Consider the following 25431-nt stretch of genomic DNA (forward strand, 5'->3'; position numbering starts at 1 on the left):
TCCAAGTGTCCTGCGTGCTTCAGTAATTAAAGAGGAATTCTGATGTTGGCAGGTAGCTGGGGTGGGAGCCATTTCTATGTTTTTGTACATGCAATCTCCAATTACAAGACACCAGCCCAGCAAAAGATTGAAAAGGCAGCAGGACTCAGTATACCCCCACCGAGTGAGAGAAAACAGCCAAGAAAATTTGCACTCTCGGGCTGCAATTTCTCTTCTATTATTAACCATTGTCTGTTTTCCACTCTACTTCTCAGACATTAAATATTAATTCTGATCCATACCAACAAGGAGGGGGGCGGGGAATCGCAGGGCGAGACAGAGGAAGCAACTGTATTTAACCATGTAAGTTATTAGCATGCAGCACACATCCCCACACTTCAGGCTTGTGGAAACACTTTCACATTCCCAAGTTAGCAGTGCAACTGAACTGTGGTGAAGGAAAGTTTAATGCCACATGGACAGAAGCTCTGCTTGGAATTGGAAAGTGCCTGCCAGGTGCGTAGAGCTGGGGCTTGAGAAACACCTGCCAGGGTCTCTCCTTCAGGTGTCCTACCCAGCCTCTTAAAGAAGGTGCAGGGCAGCGCAGGGCAGTGCAACATTCCCCATGGTCGTAAATGTTTGTTGAAATCAGTTTAGGCTCCTTCAGTTCTGGCTGCAAAAAGAAAGAGGGTATTTACCTCTGCTGCTATACAGTGGTACCTCGGGTTACATACGCTGCAGGTTACATACGCTTCAGGTTACAGACTCCGCTAACCCAGAAATAGTGCTTCAGGTTAAGAACTTTGCTTCAGGATGAGAACAGAAATTGTGCTCCGGTGGTGCGGCAACAGCAGGAGGCCCCATTAGCTAAAGTGGTGCTTCAGGTTAAGAATAGTTTCAGGCTAAGTACGGACCTCCAGAACGAATTAAGTACTTAACCACTGTATGAGGGACAGCTGTTGCACAGCATAGCTGCAATCCAAACCTGGAAACTGGTTTCCCCCCTCTCATTCTTACACATCTGTCTCCTCGCACTGCTCTCAATGGTTAGAGCACCGTCCAGAGTAGCAATTGATGATGCCCAAGGGGATATGGTCAGAAGGAGAATTTAGACTCCCTTTGGGTTACCTATAGAAGCACCCAAGCCATACACAAGGGAGTCTATGAGCTCACGGTCACATCTGCACTATGCATTTAAGCCCTGTGATGCTGCTTTCAGCAGCTGTGTCTTTCCTCAAAGAATCCTGGGAACTGTAGTTTGTTAAGTGTGTTGAGAGTCATTAGGAGACCCCTGCTTCCCTCCCAAGGCTACAATTTCCAGGCTGGTTAAACCAGTGATGGCCAAACTTGGCCCTCCAGCTGTTTTGGGACTACAACTCCCATGATTCCTATCTAGCAGGACCAGTGGTCAGGGATGATGGGAATTGTAATTTGGGGGCAAAACTAAATTTGAGGGCGCTGGGTGGCTCTTTGCACCCCGGTGGCACATGTGCTAAAGACTTCGCTGGGTCTACTCTAGGTAAAGGTTAGCCGAATGCAACCCCATAAAGCCCCAAGAGAAGTGTTTTCCTAGAATGGGGCCTTTCAGAACTAAGGAGCAGGTGGCTGCTGTTGTTTTTCTGTGCCTCTGCTGTGTCCCATAGGTATCTCTGTAATTTCAGCCCGAAGAGCCTTGGCAGGGTACAGCAGCACTCTCCCCTCCTGAAGTTTCCAGCAAAAGGCATTCAGAAGCATACATACAATGGAGGAGGAATTTGTCCGTCAGGGTTGGTGGACCTTGCTAGCCTTCTCCTCCATGAATTTGTCTAATCCTCTTATAACGCCATCCAAGTTGGTGCCCATCACAACATCTTGTGGGAGCAAATTCCATAGTTTAGACTATGCACTGCATGGATAATGCTTTCTTTTGTCTGCCCTGAATCTTCTAACATGAATGACGAGGAAGCATGGCCAAGATTCAGCAAGAAGACAGCGAGATGTGGCATGCCAAAACTGCCAAGGGAAAAACTTAGCAGAGAGGCTCAAGCAAATGAGCCTCAGCTAACACAGCAGAAGATGGAAACTGCAGACAGCAAAGTGTAATCATGCTGCAATGTGAAATACACAAGCAGACTACAGATGCCTACATAACGTAGTCCTCCAAAATGTTTTCACACAAATGATGCATTTAAAAATGACACCCAGCCTTGAATACTCAGATACTTCTCACAACATTCCATTAGAGATTCTAACCCAATGCATTTGAAGGTGAAGTCAAAAGATTTTCAGGGAATGTTGATAAACAGTTGATAAACTCGCTATACAAAAAAAGCGAGTGATTTTTAAAAATACACTTTTGCATGCGAGAAAGCTTCTTGTAAAACAAATTATATTTTAAAAACCTATTTGATATGCATTGCTATTTCTGTATTGGGGGAGGTGAATGTCCTTTGGCCAATAAGGAAGCATTGCCAAGGTGTACTCTTAACATGCCATCTTACATGTGGAGCAAGTTCTTTGATGGTGTTGAATTCACCCCGGTGCACTTAGATCTTGCTCAATCTCTTTCTTTAAGGCATCCACACACTTTTTGAAAAAGAAAGAAAAGACAGCCCTCTGAAGCTACAAGCGAATGAAAGCTCACCCTGTTTGCAGCTGTTTCTTTTTGCAACCAAAATCTTACGCACAGAAAGAAGGATGGGGAAAGAAGTATTTAAGCTACACAAACTGATCTTCCAACTGAACAGTTTGGAGGATTACTTGTCTGAATAATTTCCCTCTTAAACTTGACAGAAGAGTGGCACACAGCTGCCAGAAAGCACGGGCTCAGAGTATTTGTTTTTGGTATACAGAGTTCTCAATGCAGGCTTTAATATCACAAAGGTCTGCAGCTGCCCACAAAAGAACTTAAATGAAATCTTTGCCTTCGAAGGAAAAATGGATATGGGCCAAGGTCATGGTGCCTCTTTGCCAATGTCTTCCAACAGCAAGAGCACAGCGACATACACACAGATGGTGCTGCGAGCAGCCCGCTAGTCCACCCCACTTCATGCAGCAGATTGGAATACGCCTGCCTGCCAGACTGGATGCACTAGATTCCCAGGAAGGACTAGCTGAGCATCATGAATCTAATCAACTTCAATTGCTGCCCAGTTCCTCCTAGCATCACGAGAGGCACCGAGCAATTTGTGTGAAGTTTGTCTTTGCAGCGGCAGTGGGATGTGCTCAGCCTGAAATGTCACGCAAGAAGTTTAGAGATTGACACCAATTTAAGGTAAAAAGGTCAGCAGTAACCAGCAGGCAAATCAAGCATCCGCAAAGAGGCAACCATCTCTTAGCGCGAAGTCTGTCTTCTTTTTATGAGCGATGAGATGTTCTCTGCCTGAAATGTCGGGTGTAGGAAGTTTAGAAGCTGACACCAATTTCGGGTAAAAGGTCAGCAGTAACTGAGAGGCAAATCAAACCTCGGGTGGAAAATAGCAAATGAGGGGCTGTGCATACTTTACAGCAAACCACCCTTCCCCAATTTTGAACAAAGGACACTAATTCTATACCCCATATAAATTAAGTATGAATATTAAATATGTATGTCTTATCCGGCAAAGGTTACTGTTTAGAAGACACAGATTTTCATACGATTTCTTTTTGGAGCAGGAGAGCAAGAGAAGGCAAATAATGAAAGGAACAGGGAGGAAAGGTATGGTAAATAAACCAACATAGGTGGCTATGGAAGTTATCTGGGGCACTGAAACTCCAGCCACTGACTGCTAGGTCTATCAACTTCTACCTTCTGGTGTCTGAGTCTGTGCCCAAAAATTGCTAAAGCTCTTTGTTTCACAACATGAAATCTGAGGTTCTCTGGGCATCGACTAGCCCTACTTCTGAGCCTTTAGAGCAGGGGTAGTCAATATGGTGCCCTACAGATGTTGTCGGACTACAACTCCCATCAGCCCCGGCCAGAATGGCCATGGTGTTTATTAGATTGCAAGCCTGCGGGAAGGGACTGTCTGGTTTTAACAGACTGTATGTATGCCATTCTGGGAAACTTTTTTGGCTGAAGAGAGGTGTACAAATGATCTAAATAAATAAATCATCAGCACAGATGATTAGAGCTGAAGTCCAGCAACATCTGGAGCACAGCACATTGGCTTTCTTTAAGAGATTAGCCTGACATGCATTAATTAAGAAGACAAAACCTTTTAAGCCTGGAAATATAATTATGGGGTGGGGTGGAGGGGACATTGCCGGCTTAACTTCTGCATATCAGTCTGCTGTCTAAAGGGGTTCGAACAGAGCCAGTAAAAATGGTGATGACCTTAACAGTAAACCCACAGACACGCAGGGAGCACACACAGCCCCAGCCAGCTGCTGAGTTCTTCGCTTACCCGGATACGCTTAGCTCTCCGCATGTCGTCTGCTGTCATTGTGCTCTGGGTAGCCACCACAGTCTGTTCATGCGGCTGGAGCTGTAAAGGGTGGCTCTCAGGCTGCTGATCCAAGGATGATGGCGTCTCTTGCGGCACCGGTGTTTGTTCCTGTTGGTCCAGTCCGTTCAGCGTGGCTTGCCCAGCCTCATCAAACTGCCCCTTGCTGGAGAAATGCAGCAAGTCCTGAAATTGCAAATAAAATGGATGGGGGTCATATCGCTGCCCGCCGTATTATGGTATAGCAATGATGGTTAGGCTATGCTGGTTTTGCAGAACTAGGTCCATTTCATACCAGAAAAAGAAGGGGCATGTTTTTTTATTTTATTTATTAAATTTGTATACTGCGTGACAATTCAAGATAGTCCTTGTTCTGCTAATTTTTTGCAGCACAGAATTGCCAATGGGCAAATGCTGCTGAGGATATTTCTGATGCAACTTCAACATCCCTTGTATGCGTTCAGCACTGGAAATTCATTGATGACAGAGGCTACTGAGATACCCCTTCCCAGGCTAGTTCTGAGTCAACTTTATATGGACTGGGGGAATGATCAGGAAAGCAGTTAAGCAAACTCATGCTCCCAATTTCATTGGAAACTCCTTTGCCTGATCCTACCAAACGATACCTGTGTCCCTTCTGCACATTTTCCTCCATTTTCACTGGTTACTTCTAAGCGCATAAATTTAGGAGAGCGACCCGGTCGCCTGCCTGGTCCAAATCTTCGTTTTCCTCGTCCACGACCTCTGCCTCTTGCTCTGCAAAATATATAGGAAACTGAGTTAGAGAGGGGAACGATCTGTATTCCTGAGTCTCATGGGTCCAGTCAATGGGAACAGGCTGTACAATGGGGCTTCCAGAAATGAACAGCCAGAGGCTTCCAGGTAGCAGGCCGCAAAGGCAATAACCCTCCCCTCTTGTTTGCCCTCAGCATCTGGTATCCAGGGATATGCTTCCCCTGGAACATAGTCCAGGTCATTGTTGTAAACAGGAACATACAGTGGTACCTTGGGTTACATACGCTTCAGGTTACAGACTCCGCTAACCCAGAAATATTACCTCGGGTTAAGAACTTTGTTTCAGGATGAGAACAGAAATTGTGCAGTGGCGGCGCAGCGGCAGCAGGAGGCCCCATTAGCTAAAGTGGTGCTTCAGGTTAAGAACAGTTTCAGGTTAAGAACGGACCTCCAGAACAAATTAAGTATGTTACCCGAGGTACCACTGTATTAGTTTAGATCATGGGTGAGCAACCTGCAGCCCCAGGGTCACATCCTCATTTAATGTGGCCCCAAATATCTCCTGAAATTGCCCCGTTCTTCCATTCCATCAAAGGGTTGTATCCAAGTTGGCTTTACTCAGAGTAGTCCCACTGGAATTAATGTGCCTAACTTAGGCATGTTCATTTATTTCAAGGGGGCTACTCTGAATATAACCAGTACTGGAAGCAACTGGAGGCTATACAGTCATACCTCGAAAGTTAAACGGAATCCGTTCCGGAAGTCCATTCGACTTCCAAAATGTTTGAAAACCAAAGCACGGCTTCTGATTGGCTGCAGGAAGCTCCTGCAGTCAATTGGAAGCCGCAGAAGCCCCATTGGACATTCGGCTTCCAAAAGAACGTTTGAAAGCCAGAACACTCACTTCTGGGTTTCAATTGTTTGGGACTTGGGTCGACTTATGAAACCCTAGAATGATCCCTGAGCACCTCCTCTATCTCCCGCTATGCAGCATGGGGGATTCCAGAGGTGAGCGGCAACATACTAGCCTCCCAGTCCCAAATGGACCTTGGGCAAAGGGGAGAGGCCTGAAAGAAGGAAACAAATACAATAGCCCTCCTGCAGTCAAGGAGGGCAACAGCCTGAAACACACTCCATGTGGACATTAGAGGCCATTCTGCCGTTTAGTTAACTGGTTATGGTCCTGACCTTTTGAACTTCTGCAATACATAAATGTGCCCCACTCGCTTCTACGTGGCACAAGAGCAATCCAGCCCATTACTGGAGAAAGGGGCTCTCACCTTTGAGCTCAGGAGATTGTGGCACACAACCTTCAGGAGAAAATAAGTCTCTGTACATTCTTCTTAGGAAATCAAATTTCTCTCTCTCTCTCTCTCCCTCTCTCTCTCTCTCTGTGTGTGTGTGTGTGTGCTTTCAAACAAGAACCTGCAGGGAACAACTCAGCTTTGAAAAGCTGAGCTTCTGCACACTTATAAATACCTGCTGAAGAAATCCAGCTTTTCATCATGGGAGTTCAGGTGCTGCTGGAGCTGCTCTGAGCTCATGAACCGTCGGTTGCACTCATAACATGGCCAGTTTTTTTCTTGCTCTCGGAGAACTGCATTTTCAAGTTAGACCAATCGATAAGGAAAACTTCAGACGCCACCAAGCTTTTCAGATTTCTACCAAAGACTCCCCCCCTCCATCCTCTGTACTTTCAGGGGGCCACAGAGATCAGAATGACTAAGGAATATGTTCTACACACCTTTTGCTCGTAGTCTGTATTTTATTCCCCTCTAAGCATGGGTTAGGAACACAGAAGGACAGAGAAGATTATAAGAAGACAGGGAATACTACATCTACATTCCCTCTTGTTCTTACACCTTACAGAAGTGCTCAGCTGCTCTGTAGTTTACCTACTGGAAAATCTGCACTCCAAATAAATTATTCACTCCTACAACATTTATTTTGCATAAACTCACTCACTTTGAATATTTTACTCTGAATTCAATGGTGGTTTGGGGTTTTTTTTTGCATAACATGGGATTTTTGGCCAGGAGAGGACAGGAATTAAATGTATAAGACTACCAAGGACAGTAGGAATGGGGAATGGGTGGGAGGACATGCCTGGAATGAAAGAAGGCATGTTAGGAAATCAAGCAGGGTCTTTGCTCCTGTCTGTTGCAGCTTTGGAAAATACTAGCAGCCAATTGAATATGGTTACTGCACAACTTGCTTGAAATATACATGAACTGCATAGATTGAACCCAGGATCAGCACATTCTCAAACCTATCTCAATCATGAGAACTAGATGCTTGAATTTTTGTTTTAAAGTAAGTGCAAATTCTGCACCATAGTGAATCACAGACAGGGAAGAGCTCAGTCTGTAGATCAGACTAGATTTCTGAGGTTTCATTTCTATCAATCTTTCCATGAAGCAACTAGAACTTATATTTGTTTTCAAGCTCCTTTTTTGCATAAGGACTCGATCTGATAGTGTCTGTGCACCATCCATCATAGTGATGGGAACGAAAAGGGGGATTTTGTGGGGTACTTCAATTGCAGGCCGTGTTTGCCAACAGCAGCTATTACCATGTGCATCAATAAAAGGCAGCCTCTTTTAATGTGTACCACTAATTATGTAGAAGCATATTTAACAACAAACAAAATTTGGCAATGCAGCCTTAACCTAGATCCAATTTGAGTCTATCTGGAGCTAGGCATGCAAAATTCCACCTGCTAGTGCTAATTCAGTGCTGCAATATACCCTATGAGTTAAACAATCAACTGGAAAAGTAAAAAGGAGATAAATACCTTTCCTTTCCTCTTCGGATACATCATGGATTTTCTGATTGACAAATTCAGCATACGAAGCAGCATACCACACCTGCAGCAAATTCACATGGGATTAATTAGAATTTTCACTGGAGAATCTAAAAAATTAACTGCTTGTCTATTGCAGCTATATCCTGCCCTTCCACCAAGGAACTGAGGGCAGCATACACAGAGGCCATCTTGTCTGAGAGATAGTGGCCTCTCAGCATTGCTAAGAAAGCTTCTTGGGTGAGCAGTGACTCCAAGCCTTGTCATCCTGGTCCAAGTCTGACACTCAGTTCACTAAGGTAAAGGACCCCTGGACAGTTAAGTCCAGTCAAAGGTGATTATGGGGTGTGGCACTCATCTCGCTTTACAGGCCGAGGGAGCAGGTGTCTGTCCGCAGACAGCTTTCCGGGTCATGTGGCCAGCATGACTAAACCGCTTCTGGCACACGAAACACCGTTTACCTTCCCGCCACATTGGTACCTATTTATCTACTTGCAGGGCATGCTTTCAAACTGCTAGGTTGGAAGGAGGTGGGACAGAGCAATGGGAGCTCACTCCTTTGTGGGGATTCGAACCGCCAACCTTCCGATCGACAAGCCCAAGAGGCTCGGTGATTTAGGCCACAGCACCACCCGCGTCCCACCTCAATCACTACAACACGTCTGGGCAGACAGTGGAATAGGATCTACTGGTAGATCTGCAAAGATTTCAGACTCCCAATTGTTTAACAATGACAACAACAAAATGATTCCACCCACCCCTGCTGCCCAAATTATACAGCTGAAATAAAATGAAAAGCTGGGGTGAGGGTAAGCAAGAGTAATTTTTTTGTGCAGAAGGACTGTGAGTTCAATTCTGGTACTCAAAGAAAATCCACAGGCTCAAGATTATATAATTCCAAATATGCTGTTTGCACTAGGCTCCAGTGAGTAGATCTTGGGGAGTTCTAGTAACAAACAAAGTCTACCCACTACACCACACTGGCTCTCACTTGAATCAGCTAGCATTTTATTATTCATTTTATACATGGGTGACACTGACATGAAAGAGAAAGAGATAAATTCAAGTACACATGTCTTTAGTAGCTCCAAAAGTGATATTTTTTTTTTGTACAAGTGTCAAGAGGCCTTTTAAGTGTGCCGAGCCATGAATATTCTGAAGAGGCTGTTACTATAGCAATTTATTTCATCTTGTTGCACAGACAGTGTGGCTGAGTGGTTCGACTCTAATCACAAATCCTCATTCACTGATTGTCACAATAGTGAAAGTACGGCAGGAGGGGCGAGCACTTTCCAAAATGCCATAAGTTATACTGTGAGGAGGAAGGGGGAGAATACATGACTCTCTTTTGTGTCTTGGATTACATCTTTCATGTGTTCTCCAGTAAAACCATTAAAAACAGTTGGAAACAATAAAACAGCACTAATTGTAATTCTAGTGGCCGCGCTTGCGTAATGCATTATAGGGTTCAAAACGAGATAAAGGCATGTCCAGAACACGTCCAGATGGACAAGTCAAATGAGGTGTGTGTGTGTGTGTGTGTGTGTGTGTGTGTGTGTAGTCCACAGCATCATCTCCACCATCCTGTGGACCAGGGGTGCCAACCTGAATAAAATATTGGGGGGAGGCAGATAAACCCTGCCCTACATAATAGGTCACATGGCATGACACATGCACACTATTTGAATGGCAATGCCCATTAACTTTTTTGGGGGGTGGGGACAGGGCCCTCAAATATTTCATTTGGGGGCAAAAGGGACCTCAGCCTCTAGGAGTTGGCTGGTATTCTGTGGACAGAGGGAGGGATTGGGCAAGTCAAGAGCCGATGCTGGATCACGCACTACAGATTCCTTCTTGGTCCTGTCAAGATCTTGCACATTTCAAGGACTTGCAGGATTAAGGCACAAGGCAGAAAAGGAAGTGGAGAAGGCAAGAATCAGGAAAAGCCCAGATGGCGGCACTCATCTTTTGACTGCCCTCCAGATCTCAAGCTGTAAGCTTAATATAAAAAGCTATTCTCCCAACTGTTCCAAGTTCCACTTGATTTGTTTTAAGCATGGGATAAAAATAACTTCGTGGTGATTGGAATCACAAGCAGAAAAGTCAGATTATCACACGCACAGGCCAAACTGCAAACCTCGGAGGTACGCTGATTGAAGTAAATGGTGCCTCATTAGTTGAGAAAAGCCAATCCCATTCATGGATGGGCAGGGGAAAGTGCCACAAAGGGGGAAAGGGAGAGAGAATGAAAAGTAAACCAAGATGCTTCAGTGCATACAGGAGGTGGATGATATCAGGCACATCTCAACCTCCAATTTGCTTACACATTCAAGGTGGTTGGAGTGAACCGACAGTCAACAGACCCAAGCAAGATCAAGAATTCTTGACCCACATTTCCAGCATAAGTGATCAGATGGGCTGTTATTTCTGGTAAGTACATTATCCTATAGTGATTCAATACAGACAATAGAACATGTCGCCCATATACCCTGGAAAGCCATGGTTGTACAGATAGGGTAGACATCTCAGAACAAGAACCATGGGAATTATGAATGAATGAATCAAGCCCTAAGGCTTTATCTCTCTGCTGAGTAGTAGGGAACCCTTCTAGCAGGTTGGTAAGCTGTGCTGTTTGACTCAACAAAAAGGAAATATATAATGCAGGTTGCCCCATACCTTGAGTTCCTGTTTGGGCTCCACGTTCTTAATCGTTGTGTAATAAATATGGTGGCCATACTGGTAGGCGACCAGATTCTGCTCCAGGTGATTCTGGGCTGGCCGCACAAACATCATCCAGTTGCAAAGAGCCTCGCTAGACAGTTCAAACCAGAGATCTTCCTGCAGACCCCGGTCTTTTCTGTCACCTTTGTCAAGGGACACCTAAGGCAAGATAAAATATATTATCTATAAACATACACACACAAACAGAGGATGTCGGTGAGATGTGGCTGCTGTGTCCACAATGGAAGAAACAGTTTGCATCAGGAATCCGGGTAATTAGAAGAAGAAAAAAGGTTTACAGGGCAGACAGAGCATGAAGCTGCTGAAGACTGGCAGATTTGTCAGCAGCTTTTGTTAGCTTGCATCATAGTCTAGGTTGGTGAAGTCATTTCAAAGAGTTATTATCTCACAGGTGATATTGTGCTAACCTGTAGGACTGAGTATACCTGAACCCATTTACATCTGTGGGCTTAGCATAGATTACTTTATCTCAAGTCATTTATTTCAGCTGATTGATTCAAGAATGCAATCTATGCTTTCAACTTTTTGAAGTCATCTTGCGAAACAGTCATTTTTTAAGTGCACTGGGCCTCTGCTTGTGTGAGCACACATGCATATATGTGTGTGTATCTGTCTGTCTGTCTATCTATCTATCTATCTATCTATCCATATATCTATCCATATATCCGTCTATCCACACACAAATACACAATTTTGGCAAGTTAGCACATACAAATAAATAATACTAATATGTATGTGTATTTACACACACACAACACACAAACACTTTCAATGGTGCCATGACCCAAGGGATAACCATGGAAGGCCTGATGGAGGTTGCTTGACCAGTCCTCATCAAGTTTAAGTCATGGATGGGGTCAGCTGTGGTGAGGAGGCAAAAATGAATGCGAGTTGAGATGGCCCCTAATTCTGGAAGGGGCTGGCCCTGACCTGACATAAGCTTTGCAAGGGAGGTGTTTTTGAACAGCTGGAATTTGAAGCCCCTTGATTTGAAGTTCAGTCCCATCACTAACATTTGCTGTTAAATGAAACTTGAATTCCGTCTGCAGGGATCTATGCTTCCTGCTGTCACTGCGAGCCCCCCCCCCCCGAAAATTGAAACCCAAAGAGGCTATAGAACTCTCACTTCCAAGTACCAGAGTGATTTCAATACCTCTGTGAGTCAGTGACCCATGCATCTATGTATAGACAGAAATTTGTGCCCATTGTTTTCACTTTGTGTATCTCATGAAGTAGGCTCTTGTCTTCTAAAGCTCATGCCACAACAATCAGTCTTTTATTTAGCACAAGACCTATTGTTGCTCCTGATCGTTATGAGCTAGTTCTCCATAAGGAAGTGGGATTCCTGCATACTGAACGCCAAGATGCTTCTGGAACTACATGAAATGTCTTGCCTCTCCTCTATTTGCACTGCGTACTGGATGTGTATGATCACATAGTCATGTTGATCCCATTTCTTGCGAGTCCCTGGAGTTCCTTCCAGGGAAATTACTATACTGCACAAAATGTCTCGAAACGAGTCGGTCGCACAGCAAATGCGTAGTGCCTCTTTACCTTTAGATGGATATAGCAGTCTTTAAGCTCTGACTGCCTGACCAGGGGTCCTTCCACAGGGCCAAACTGTGTGCGCTTGGGAATGCGCCGCTTGGAAAACACTCCTCCCAGGAATCGGTCTATGTGAAGCACTAAAGGAAGGCTGGCTCTTGCTCTGGTCAGTACAGGCCGGTTTGGGATCGGGTGCAAGGGTCCATGCTTTGGGCAAACTGAGGGGTGTGCATTATTACACTCTTCACACCCTGAAAGACATAATTGGAAAGGACAGGAATACATGACAAAGTCCCACATCCCATTTATATTAAGGTTACCAGATTCCCCCCCCCCCAATGAATCCAGAGACACTTTTCAACTTCAATGGGTTCTGTATGGGGACTGATTTGTAAATCCGGGGACTGTCCCTGAGAAACGGGGATGTCTGGTAACCTTAATTTATATACTAGAAGCAGGAGGCACAGAACCTGGAAACTCTCAACCAAATTCTAGCAACGAAGGCCTCCACATTCAGAGTAGCTAAAGGACACCTATTGTTTGAAAGGGTTGTCCCCACTGCACAAATCCTCAACCTCATGGGCTTAGTTGGAATTAATCCATCTCCAGATCAGTTGGATCTCTGGGATAGTGGAGGAAAGATTCTCCTCCTCTCCTGAGAAGCAGCAGCACCTGGTTGTTGACTTTTAATGCAGAGAGCTTTGCCCTAAAGATTCCAACAGGGAAAGGTTGTAGAAAAGCTCAGAGGAAAGTACCCCAGTCCACTTGGCTTGTTCCACTGCCTTCCACTCCCCTCTGCCCTCCACAAACCCCCTGCACAATTCAGATGAATAAACGGTTCTTCGCGTGCACCCCCACCGGTGCTGAGGAGGCAACTTGTGCCAGCACTAATAGCATTGCACTAGATCCTGACTAAGACCACTGCGAACAGCTGACTAAGTACACAGATCTATTTGTAGATCTCTGGGTGATTTGTAGTAGATTGCCAAGGTTTTCTTGACTCCCAATAGTTTAACAACAGTAGCAACTAAATGACTTCCCTCATCTTTATTGGGCTGCTAAAATGCAGAAAGCTAACCAGGAGTAAGTGGACTGGACTGTGAGCTCAGTTCCAGTACCAAAATTCTATTCCTAGAGTCAGAATGTGCTCAGAAACAACTTGCCATGGGAACATAGGAAGATGCCTCACACCAAATCAGATTGTTAGTCCACCAAGCTCAGTGTTGTCTGCACTGATTGGCAGTGTTTCTCGGAAGGTCTCTGACATGGATCTGTGTCCAGACCTACCTGGAGATGTCAGAGACTGAACCTGGGACTTCTGCAGATGCCCTGCCATGGAGCTATGGCCCTTCCCATATTCTCTAATTCTAAATGTTAGTCTTTGGTGCCCGGCACTGGTTGATAAGATTTCAAGGTTCAACTAAAAACAAAGTAAATCCAACAAGAGTGACCCTACTTCTCTGGCTCAGCAGTGCTAGTTTCATCACTCCCCTTGCTTCGAAGCACCGATTCCTGGAGTGCAATTCAAATGAAATGGCTTTGGGTTCATTCCCATATTGCAGTGGTAAGCCAATGAAAGGGAGAAGAGGCGTAGCAAAAACAAGACACCCTTGAATGCTTACACAGGTCATTTGGGTCAAAGGGATGAGGTGGATCTGGATCCCATTCATCCATGTCAGTATCTTCTCCCTCTTCTTCCTCATCTTCCTCATCCTCATCGTCATCATCATCCTCATCATCCTCATCATTTTCCTCTTTCGCTTCCGTATCACTTATTGGGTTGTGCAAAGGTTCTAGAGGACCAGACTCATCCACGGCCTCCATAGGAGGCAAAACTTGGCTGTGCACTGGTATTGATACCTAGAGAGGGGAAATCAGCAAAAATGTGCTGTGATCCGGAACAGCAAACCAGAAAATAATAGTGATCATATCTCAGCTAATACCAGTGGCATCTGGGGTTGTACCCCTTGCTAGCCCTGCTCAGAATAGACCCAGGGAAGTCAAACTGCTTTGAGTTTTGTTTTGTTTTGTTTGTTTTTACAATCAAGCAGTGTGCTAAATTTATGAAATAAATAAATAAACAAGCTAACTTATGTTCATTCATTTAAATAGGTCTGTTCTCAGTAGAAGTTATTTGGAGATGACTCAAGATTGGAGAAGATGAGGTATACCTAAGCAGGGCTTCAGTTTTTGCCTAGAGCAAGTAGGACAACTGGGTGGTGTGAGAGATGGGTGGCAGGCAGCATGGCAGCTAAACCCTCTACTGCCATGTTGAATGTTGAAATGGATTCATGCTGGGCCGGCCCTACCATCAGGCCGACGGAGGCAGCTGCCTTGGGGAGTGGACACTAGGGGAAGAAGAGAAGTGTTGGAGGATAGCGCAGGGTGGATCACACAGGCTTCCATTTGCTCCCTAAGCTGCCCTGCTGCCATTGGACACTGCCACATTTCTGACTACAGGTGGGCTCAAATCTCATGTAGTTCACTCTCCACATTGTTCAGGCGTAGGAGACAATTGCCAGATGGGGAACTTTACTAAGTGTGTGAAAATATATCTCAGAACTATTAAGAGTCTGGTGGACAGTGTTACGCTTGATTGCAGAACAGCTGGCTTTCAAATGCTTTTGCAACCATGAATACAGTAGGCATCTTGAGCCAAGCCACCATCCCAGGTCTATTTGCTGTAAAGTGAGAGAATATCAAGAACCTGCTTTCACAAGACCAACGTCTTATTAAGCCTTGCAAAAAGTATTCAGCGCACTAATAATGATGGAGACTGGCAAGAAGGCGGCATTAAATCAGAAAAACCTTTGGCTCCCCAGAAAGGCTTTTTGCAACTCAGCTTACCCCTTTCCTTATTCCATCTCCAAGTGAAGCCACCCAGGGTCTCCATTTTCTGCTTTAATTAGTTTGACATTAAAATATGCCCTCAAAATGATCCTGTCTATAATTTTCTCACTCCATGAAAGCCAGAGAAAACAACACCAATGCACTCAAAACACAGGGTTCGGTTAAGAGACTAGCTAATTAAAATCTAAAACCTTTGTAACAAAAAGCAACCTCCTAACTGCTTAAGGGCAATGGGTGCTCTAATTTTAAAGAGTGTTATATTTTATTTTCTATGAAGAGAAGAGTTAAATGCCCATAGTGCACTGCAGATGAGGCAGAAATCAGTATAATAGGTGTGTGTGGAGGGGGAAGGGAATTGCTGTAAGAGAGCTTAAGGAACAGGCCACACACACACACACACATATCACAAAGCATTAGAGTCTTTCAATAAGTTAGAAGTGAAACCTCAGTGCTAGGCATGCTTAGAGCTATGTATATTTGGCATTTAAATAAAATGAACCCAAATTCTGGGTCAAGGTAGCCAAAATGTTGCTTTTTCACATAAACAAACAAATAAATTTGTGAGCTGAATAAATTATGCTAAATTCTTCAATCCGAATACATGGTGCAAATAAAAATCTGCCTATGCTGGTTTATTATACTTCTTCTGGGCCTAGCTGGAGAATAAAGTGGAACGCAGATGAATGAAGTCCCCACAGACTAGCTGCAGGAATGCTGCCTTCTGAGATTCCACAAGGCATTGCCAGATGTCTATTTAAGCCTATCTTCACAATCAACAATAAGGACTAGACTTTTGTAAATCAAGAAAATCTTTAATAAAAACACATTTTTTTAAAAAAACCCAATAAGGACTAGAAACCTGCAGGGGTTTGCTGTTATTGCTTTTTATAACAGCTTATTGGAATGCTGAATTTTGCACTAAATAACAGAACTCCCTGAGGGTGTGGCATGACTGCAAAAGTATAGAATGCACATCAGCGTTTTCCAAACCATGTTCTGAGAACGCTTATAGGAATTCCTCAATGGCAGATAGGCAATCTGTAATCCAGCTTGCCTACCACTGTCAATCCTTTCTGTACTGACACAGGTAAATGTTCAAAAGACAGTTGAGCATAATTTACCAGGTGAGAATTTCTGGTTAAATTATCAGTTGTATGTTTTTTTAAAATAATAATAATCTACCATGACTAGCCATGAATGAATCAGTTATCTCTTAGCCTCATTATTCTTTAATTGTAAAATATTAATATTACTTGGTTGCTTTTGACCTGATCTTAGTGTAACTCTGCTGAGCAGTTTTAGAGTTTCTGCTAAATTCCCTGATCCGTAGCCACTCAGAGGTAGATTTTTTTACTGTATATGCAGCTTATTTTATCTAGTCCTATGAATTATACAAGTTTGATTGTTTTTAAATTATATCCACCTTTACGAACAAGTTCCCCCGAGGGGGCTAACTACAAAAAAGGAAAGAAATAAAACAGTAATACAGCACACGAAATATGCAGCAGACAGTTTTTTTTAAAAGGAGAGTCAAATTAAAACCAAACCACAAGGACCTTGGGAAATAAAACAGTTATCAAGTCACATCCAAAAGCTGATAAAAAGGGGGCTGGCTGGGCACTGGGAAAGGGATTTTGCAATGCTGGAGCCACCACAGAGGAAGCCACGTTCTAATCCCTGCTAATCTAATCTCTACAGTAGTAGGTGAGAGAGCAGAGCCATTGAGACAGATAGTAACACTCCGGTAGGGTGATGTGGGTTATCCTAATATATGGTTCACTGCTGATGCGATGCAGTGCGTAACTGGTGCTGCCTTTGCAGCCATTGTTTTACCTCTGGGCTAACACCCTCCCCCCTGCTATTTTACACCTGGCTCCAGGTGGCTTCCGAATGAACACAACAAAAGCCGACGCTCAAATTTCTATTGGTTTTGTTGGGTCCTGGTTTCTTTTAATGGGGACATGAAATGGAGAGTTCAAATGTAAAAGCAATGGGGCACCTGGCAACTTACTCTGTCTGCTTGAGGGTCCTGCTCCAGAGCCGCTGAGGGGTCGGCAACGCTGCCAAGCACAGAGAGGTGGGTGGGATTCATGCTCTGAGCAGCAGCAGCAGCATCAGGAGGAGGAGGAGGAGTAGCAGGCAAGAGCACAGTTACCTAAAATCACAGGCACTCGTTTTAGTCCTGTGGCATCTCCATCATTCAGATTTGTCTGGCTACAGCAAGTCCTGCAAGCCAGGTCTTTTAGGTTGCAAAATACAGTATCCGAAAGGTGTCTGAATGGGTAGAGGCAGGTGTCAGTAATTATTTAAAACTTCGAGAGACAATGCAGATATAACATCCCACCCCCCATCCCTATGTGAGTTTCCTTTCTGCTATAAAAATACAGTGGAGCTGCCTGTGTAACTGCTGTAAGTTAGGAACCAGAGGAAGTGGCATTATCCTAAGTCAGTCCTCTGGTCCATCCAGCTCAGCACTGTTGGCACTGACTGTGGCTCTCCATCACTACCTGGAAATACCAGGGATCGAACCTGCGACCTTCTGTATGCAGAGCAGGTGCTCTACCACTGAGCTATAGCCCTTCCCCAAGTTAATGTGGGCCTTTACAAATGACCCAGTACAGGTCAGAAACAAGTTTTATTTATTTATTTATTTTACCCCGCGTTTCTTCCGAAAGCAGCCCAGGGTGGCATGCTTTGTAGGAGATGCCAGTTTGAGAAGGGTGAGAGAGTTGCCCGAGGCGTGCACAATGGCATGCTGCCAAATCTCATATTCCACAAATCCTCCTTTCCCTCTGGGTTGATAACAGGGGAAGCGGGATGGCAACACCCCCCCCCCCAAAAAAAAAGAGCCTGATTTCGACTAGAAACCTCGTGCTGCTGTTGAACCCCATTCCAGAAGACAGTACCAGGACTGGAAAATTATTATTGCAAGATATATATTTAATCTTTCCAACATGCCAACCATTAAAGCGTTGAATAGCTGTTCTCCCTTAGCCTTTTCAGCTTTATCTCCAGCATAGCTGGAAATCATGGCTGCAAAAGGCTTTATGGAATAAAGTGACCACAAATAAGGGGGGGGGGAGCAAAGTAGAAAGGGGCTGACTGAACAGAGTGATCTTTCCCTGTTGCCAGGCACACACCCACAAGGCATCATTAGCACACTTCCAGGCGTGCTGGCAGGGAGGAGTCAGCACAAAACCTGCCACTGCAGGGTATCAAAACAGCTTACAAGCAAAAACACCCTTAGCGAACTCTTGTTTCATCCCGGTTACATATGTTGGGAGAAATCAAGAGACGAATACACAAAGGCTTTTGAAGCAGCGCTAAGATTTCAACAGGTCTTTCCAAAAAAACAGCAGGGACCTCGATTATTATTTTAGCAGCTAAAGTAGTTCAGGGAATTCTCACAGGAAGAGGGTACATGCAACACCTGCGGGGCTAGCAGCTGCTCTAATAAAATGATAACCACTCACAAACAAACTGGAAACCTCTCCATGGGAACATTTGGTTTGCCAAGAGTGCTGCTGTCTAGGCTGCGCCGGGCCTTCAGCAAGAGGACTGAGGATACAGCGATAACGCACTCATGACACTTGCATGCTTTTCCTATTATCAGTCAGCGTAAGGAATGCATGCACCATTGTTAAATATACATGACCTGCATCGCATACGAGGGGATGTGTGTGTTTAGGCTGTTGCTACTCTTGACCACTGCAAGCCTGCTGAAATAACACACGCGCACAGAAAGAGGCAGGGCGCAATTTGTTTCTTCTGGCCTGAAGAAAAGGGACTGAGGGAAAGACTTGGATGCCATCCTGTTTTTACCACAGAACAGGAATGTAGCATGTTGCAGCCTTCACGTCATGCTGGTTAATGTCAAATATTGGACTCTGTCGTCTGTGGACTCCTGTGTCTCAACTTTGAAAGGTTTGAGAGATCTTCATTCCTTTGGCCTACTCATTATGCATCTCGCTTTCCACGGTGAAATTCAGAGTTATTGTATTGTTCCAAGTTCTTTTGGTTATACTGCTCTGTAAAGCACCATATACAATGATGATACTAATAATAATAGGTATAGGAAAAATGTGGAAAAATGGGCCTGTTTGTATATTCTGTCCCTACCATTTGTGTTGAATCCGCCCCCATCACTATTTACTACAAATTAAGTGCAACATTCTTTTGATCCTGAATATTGTTTTTTATTCTTGTTCATAGTGAATATTCTATGCAAAAATTTTTTTTTAAAAAAAAAGCTTCATAGAAGCATAGAGTTGGAAGGGATAATTAATAATAATAATAATAATAATAATAATAATAATAATAATAATAATGGTGTATTATTTATAGCCCGCCCATCTGGCTGGGTTTCCCCAGCCACTCTCAAGGGTCATCTAATCCAACCCCCTGTAATGTAGGAAACCTGCTCACAGCTATCCCTGCATGAGCTCAAACCACCAACCTTCTGGTTAACAGAAGAGCGAGCTATCAATCTGTCAATCCTTTCCATGTCCAGGCCAGGTGTTTATTTCTTGCCCCCTTTCTCTCTTTTTCCATAAATTAATTCTTCTATTTTTGACCAAAAAAACATTCAAAACTTACATTAACATTTTTAAGAAATGCAAGCTTTATCAAACATTGATACAGCAGGTGTATGTTGCCAGTAATTCACATGTATTCCTTCCCACCATCTTTTCTTCTTTTAAAACATCATTCATAGTTTTCAGCTTATTGTTCAGTCCTTCCACTGCTTCCATTTGCCTTTTTAGTGTTTGAAGCAAAAAGGATTCAAATTCAAAATGATTCTTCATGACACTTGCCTTAATAAACCCTGTCATACTGCAATTCTCTAAATTTGTCTTTCTTATTTCTGCTCAATGAACACGCATCTGTTAAGCGTGTTTTTCTTTGTTCTTTTCCCAAAATAAACCTGTATTTTTGTTTGTTTGTTTTACTATGATCCTAAACAGTTTGCTAACGTACATCCTCTCTTCTTCACTGCTGGCATTTTCCTATTGTTTTTATAGCTAACCTTGCATTATATGTTTCCTAGGATGCAATTGTTGTGTACTGAAGTTCTCACCCTGGGCCAGCAGGGGGGTAGATAGATAGATAGTCTATCTACCCCCCCTGCTGGCCCCCTCTAACTGTAGATAGTTATGCAAATAAGGGATCGAAAGTGACGTTCAGTGATTGGATAGTTTTAGAAAATTGTTACAGTTACGTTGTACTGGAGCTCTATATAAGCAGGCTGAATGAACCCTTCAGTTCAGTTCTGTTCTGGCCTGTGAATAAACAAGAGCTGTTTGAAGAATCGCTGTGTCGTCTGATATGTTCACCCACAACTTAACAGCAATCCTGTACAGTACTTGAGATCTGCTTGCTGATGGGCTCTGGCAGAAGCCCCACAGCACCAGTAGCACTTAAGATGCTTTTTAGGGTATACTTGAAGCCTTTGCTAGAAACTACTTTGGAAATCAAAAGAGCCACCTGGGACCAGCAGGGAGATGGAACAGGGTGACAGGAACGAACACACACACACAAACCCTCTCTGAGATCCTAATCCTGGACCCTCCTAACCCCGGCAAGGACCTTCCCAGCCCACTAGATCTCTCCCAGAATCATTGGCTAACCACTCTCTTCCTCCACCCTGACTTGGTCAGACCACTCCCTGCAGGGCCCATGACAATGAACCTGATCTGAAACAGAGACTGGGTCCATTCAGTTTACCAAAGGTCTTGTTCACTGCCCACAAGTGAGCTCTGGGCTTTACTGGATATGAGGTACAGATACAATATTCCATTAAAAATAAAAAATGCCTATGCTTCTCATAGTTTTGTCATTGGACAAACAGCCTGGCTACACATTACACTCACCAAATAGAAAACTGCCACGCTATAGAGAGCTCTGAAGGCTTCCTCCCAACAGCTGGCAGTCAAGGAAAGCTGAAGGCACCTCACTTGAAGTCATACTAAAAAGGAAAGAGACATTCTAGTTATCTCATTCAGCTAATCACCCCAGCTGGTTGGGGAGCAGGGGAGATTAGATGAGAGAGATGAGAAAGAACCACAAAAGCCCACCAGGTAGCTACCTCTCTTTCTCTCTCAGTATGAATACGTATAAGCTAAAAACCCTCCCTTAACTGTCAGGAGGGAGGCTGGAAAATTCAGAGCCACCAAAATCCGGCTGCTTTTTGCTTGGTGAGGGTAGCATGAAGCCAAGCATTAAAGCATCAAACCATTTATTTGGGGAAATCCTATCCAAAAAAACACCCTAGTGTCTTCTATTCAGTGGTGGGTTCACACCTATAGTACCAGAGGTTTCTAGAATATTAACTGAAATGTATCGTCTCACTTTATAAGTCGCTAACCCAGCTATCAAATCATTTCAAGTACTACTTCCACAAACCTGTGTTGTACATAGTGGTTTAGGACTGAAAGGATCTCAAGCCTTGGACCTTAAACATCCCGTTTCCTGTGCCATGGCAGATTAAATGAGAAGCTAGTCCTTTTCAAATACAGGGTCCCCCCTCCCTTTTGCATCCTCGAATCCTCACATCTCCAGTCCTCAATTTCATGCTACTCCTAGTCAATTTCACACTAGTGAGCACATCAAGCACAAAACTAGGACTATATACATCAGACACAGCAGCAAGTAATTGGAATTTTTAGCTTTTACAGTTATATCCCAAATAAAAACTCGAAAAAGCTTCTGCCTGTATAAACGAGGAAATGCTGTTATCTCCCAATTATGTGGGTGTACAAACAAAACAATAAAACAGGTTGGGGGTTTGTTTGTTTTTTGATAACTTAAATGAAAGATATAGTAGAATGTTTTCGGAACAGGAAATCTTAGTTAAGCAGTCCTCTTAACATTCTTAAAACTGACCTTGCAGGACATTCTTTAGACCAGGGGTTGTCAACCTGGTCCCTACCGCCCACTAGTGGGCGTTTCAGGATTCTAGGTGGGCGGTAGGGGGTTCTAGGGCATGAGCTGAATCCTCCTTCCATCGAGCACTGGTGGGCGGTAAGGAAATTTTACCATCAAGAAAGATGCATTAGCGGGCAGTAGGTATAAAAAGGATGACTACCCCTGCTTTAGACACTAGGTAACCTTTCGTCATGTTAGCTGGCCCAAGGAAGAGCACCTTAACAATTTAAGAAGACACCTGCTGGATTAAGCCAAAGGCCCACCTATTAACCCAGCATCCTGTTCTCACAGTAGCCAACCAGATGCCTGTGGGAAGTCCCTGAGCAGGACCTGAGTGCGGCAGCAACTCTTCCCATTTAGGATTGCCAGTAACTGGCATTCAGAGGCATACTGCCAGTGACAGCTGTTGATAGCCTTATCCTCTATGAATTGGTCCAACCTTTTAAAGCCACCCAAGTTGGTGGCCATCTCTAATCTTGCGGGAGGGAGTGAATTTTGTAGTTTAGCTGTGCCTATGTGAAGAAGTGGGACACGGGTGGTGCTGTGGGTAAAAGCCTCAGCGCCTAGGGCTTGCCGATCGAAAGGTCGGCGGTTTGAATCCCCGTGGTGGGGTGCGCTCCTGTTGTTCAGTCCCAGCGCCTGCCAACCTAGCAGTTCGAAAGCACTCCCGGGTGCAAGTAGATAAATAGGGACCGCTTACTAGCGGGAAGGTAAACGGCGTTTCCGTGTGTGGCTCTGGCTCGCCAGAGCAGCGATGTCACGCTGGCCACGTGACCTGGAAGTGTCTCCGGACAGCGCTGGCCCCCGGCCTCTTGAGTGAGATGGGCGCACAACCCTAGAGTCTGTCAAGACTGGCCCGTACGGGCAGGGGTACCTTTACCTTTTATGTGAAGAAGTACAGTGGTACCTCAGATTGCAAACCCTTTGGGTTACAAACTCCGCTAACCCAGAAGTAGTTCCTTGGTTTGCAAACTTTGCCCCAGGATGAGAACGGAAATCGCGCTGGCAGCAGGAGGCCCCATTAGCGAAAGCACACCTCAGGTTAAGAACAGTTTCGGGTTAAGAACGGACCTCCGGAACAAATTAAGTTTGTAATCCAAGGTAAAGATAAAGGTAAAGGGACCCCTGACCATTAGGTCCAGTCATGACTGACTCTGGGGTTGCGGCACTCATCTCGCTTTATTGGCCAAGGGAGCCGGCGTACAGTTTCTGGGTCATGTGGCCAGCATGACTAAGCCGCTTCTGGCGAACTAGAGCAGCGCACGGAAATGCCGTTTACCTTCCCACTGGAGCGGTACCTTTTATCTACTTGCACTTAGGCATGCTTTCAAACTGCTAGGTTGGCAGGAGCTGGGATGGAGCAATGAGAGCTCACCCCGTCACGGGGATTCGAACTGCCGACCTTCTGGTTGGCAAGTCCTAGGCTCTGTGGTTTAACCCACAGCGCCACCCGCGTCCCTAACCCAAGGTACCACTGTACTTTTATTTTGTCTGTTCTGAATCTTCCAACATTCAGCTCCACTAGATTTCTCCACACCTTCTATACAGAGCTATCATAGAACTGCAGAGTTGGAATGGACCCTGAGGATCATATAAGTCCACCCCCCCCCTGCAGGGCAGGAATATGCAGTTGTCCCAGAAGGGGATCAAACCTGCAACCTTGGCATTATCAGCACCATGCTCTAACAACCTGAGCTATCCACTCACTTACCATTTTTATAAACTGAAAATTTAGGTTTCTCTGTGATTGCCACCGAGCTAGAACTGCATGACTATGGTAGGAAACAAATGAGTCCCTTCAGAAAGGTGAATGTACATTCACGCCAATCCCACTATAATCTCTCGTTGAACAGGTTTTGCAGAGACAAGAACAGGACAAAATAAATGCATAGCCCATCAACAGACACATGTAAAGCTCAACCGAAAAGCCTGAACCTTACCTGCTGTGTCGCTGCATCCTGCTGGACGTATGCCACTTGGGACGGGTCTGTAAACAAAGTCTGAACAAAATAATAAAGTGATTAAGAGGGTCTCGGTAACGCTTGGTTATGCGAAGCTCACAGTGACAGAACAAACTTGCTGAAAGGAAGGTGGCATTGGACAAATGGCTGATTTCATTCAGTTTCCATAAGGCCAGTTACCTTGGCCACTACAGTGTATTTATGAAATGCACTCTTAGTGCCAACAGTCCACCTATAATGTGTGAGGTGGACTTCTGAAGGTTGTAAGCAAAGCACAAAGCACTTGCAATTGAAGCTGCAACATGCTAGGGAATGTGTTCAGAAAGGACTCCTAACGGTGTCCTACATGCCAGGTAATGAAATTCCTGCTGATTTATTGTCCAAGGTTGTTCCAAGGGATCAACACTGTACCTATATACAGAAGTTGGGTTTGTACTGAGATTGTACTAACACGCTGCCCAGTGGTGTTCACAGAAAGGAGGAGGATGTTAGTTTCTGTTTCCTCACTGTGCAGCTGCTTGCAGTCACAGGACTCTGTTTACATTCCACGGAGTCCAGATACTGTTGGATTCTCACGGGAAAGGGAGATGGGATGTGACGTTACTGGTTTGGTTTCCTGTTTCCTTTGTTCCTTAGCTTTCTTTGTTCAGTTGCTCTCTGCTTCTCACAGGTAGGAGATGTATATTTCTTTTCTCTCTGTATAGCTTAGTAATGAAGTATGGCAATACAGCCCATACTATCTCATCCTTCCGTTGTGGACTTTGTTGTTTTAATGCTCTGCTGGGAGGACCCAGAGGAAGATGAGCCTTATCAGCTCGGACGACCGGAGCTGAAATTCCAATAGTGGTGGTGTTACATTGACAGAGCAGCTTCCATCTCGAAAGCACTTAACACGAATTCCAAATTGTAGCAGGTTGCTTGCACGTGCTTTCGTTCTCTCTCTCTACGTCAAGACTCAAGAGCGCTCACATTAAAGCTTAAAAGCAAAATCCTGCTTGACAATTTAAGCCAAGGGGTAAAGAAGTAGAAGGACCTGATTAAAACAGGCACAGTAAAGCATCCAAATGGAGTGCAATTAAGATGGGGGGGGGGGTAGAAATAGGAACGGGCAGCGTAAGGATATAGAGGATGGACTGGGATTTGGGAATTTAGTAGGCTACTGTTACCAGCAGCTATATGGTTTGTCTAAATTAGAACAGTGGTTCTCAAGCCATGTTCCTGGGGTTCGTTAACAGCTTTTTAGAGGTCTCCCAATGAGAAGATCAGTAACAATAGATACACTCTCCTGAAAGACAGCTTTCCAACCACTACTGATCTTCCTCAGCAATGTGGAAACACAGAAGTGTTGAGTGTGATGTTGCATTTCCATCTAGAAAGTACTAACACAAATTCCAAAGTGTACCAAGTTGTTTGCAGTTTCTCGCTCACGTGAGCCACTGGAGAATCCAAACAAGTCTGATCAGTAAAGATGCAAAGGGCTGTTGCTCAG

General features: G+C 44.5%; 1 protein-coding gene and 1 long non-coding RNA gene across 7 annotated transcripts in view; one reads left to right on the forward strand and one right to left on the reverse strand.

Annotated features, from left to right (window-relative positions):
- PRDM10 (PR/SET domain 10) overlaps positions 1 to 25431 on the reverse strand; it is a 74075-nt gene that overhangs the window by 24035 nt on the left and 24609 nt on the right. For 3 of the 6 annotated variants that reach the window (XM_028708541.2, XM_028708539.2, XM_077919591.1), the window contains exons 4-12: positions 23922 to 23981; positions 17069 to 17212; positions 13830 to 14067; positions 12217 to 12458; positions 10597 to 10800; positions 7912 to 7984; positions 6597 to 6714; positions 5009 to 5138; positions 4344 to 4568 (exon numbers count right to left, since the gene is read on the reverse strand). In XM_028708541.2, coding sequence (XP_028564374.2) covers positions 4344 to 4568; positions 5009 to 5138; positions 6597 to 6714; positions 7912 to 7984; positions 10597 to 10800; positions 12217 to 12458; positions 13830 to 14067; positions 17069 to 17212; positions 23922 to 23981 — 1434 coding nt within the window. Of the gene's footprint in view, positions 1 to 4343; positions 4569 to 5008; positions 5139 to 6596; positions 6715 to 7911; positions 7985 to 10596; positions 10801 to 12216; positions 12459 to 13829; positions 14068 to 17068; positions 17332 to 20927; positions 21023 to 23921; positions 24001 to 25431 lie in introns of those variants that run through there. The other 3 variants (XM_028708545.2, XM_028708543.2, XM_028708542.2) reach the window with 3 other exon arrangements.
- Positions 18937 to 24011, forward strand: LOC144325670 (uncharacterized). The gene is made up of 2 exons (XR_013390883.1): positions 18937 to 18981; positions 23835 to 24011. It is a non-coding gene; the product is annotated as an uncharacterized LOC144325670 (long non-coding RNA).

This window comes from Podarcis muralis, chromosome 15 (assembly GCF_964188315.1).
Source record: "Podarcis muralis chromosome 15, rPodMur119.hap1.1, whole genome shotgun sequence".
NCBI classification, from domain to species: Eukaryota; Metazoa; Chordata; class Lepidosauria; order Squamata; family Lacertidae; genus Podarcis; species Podarcis muralis.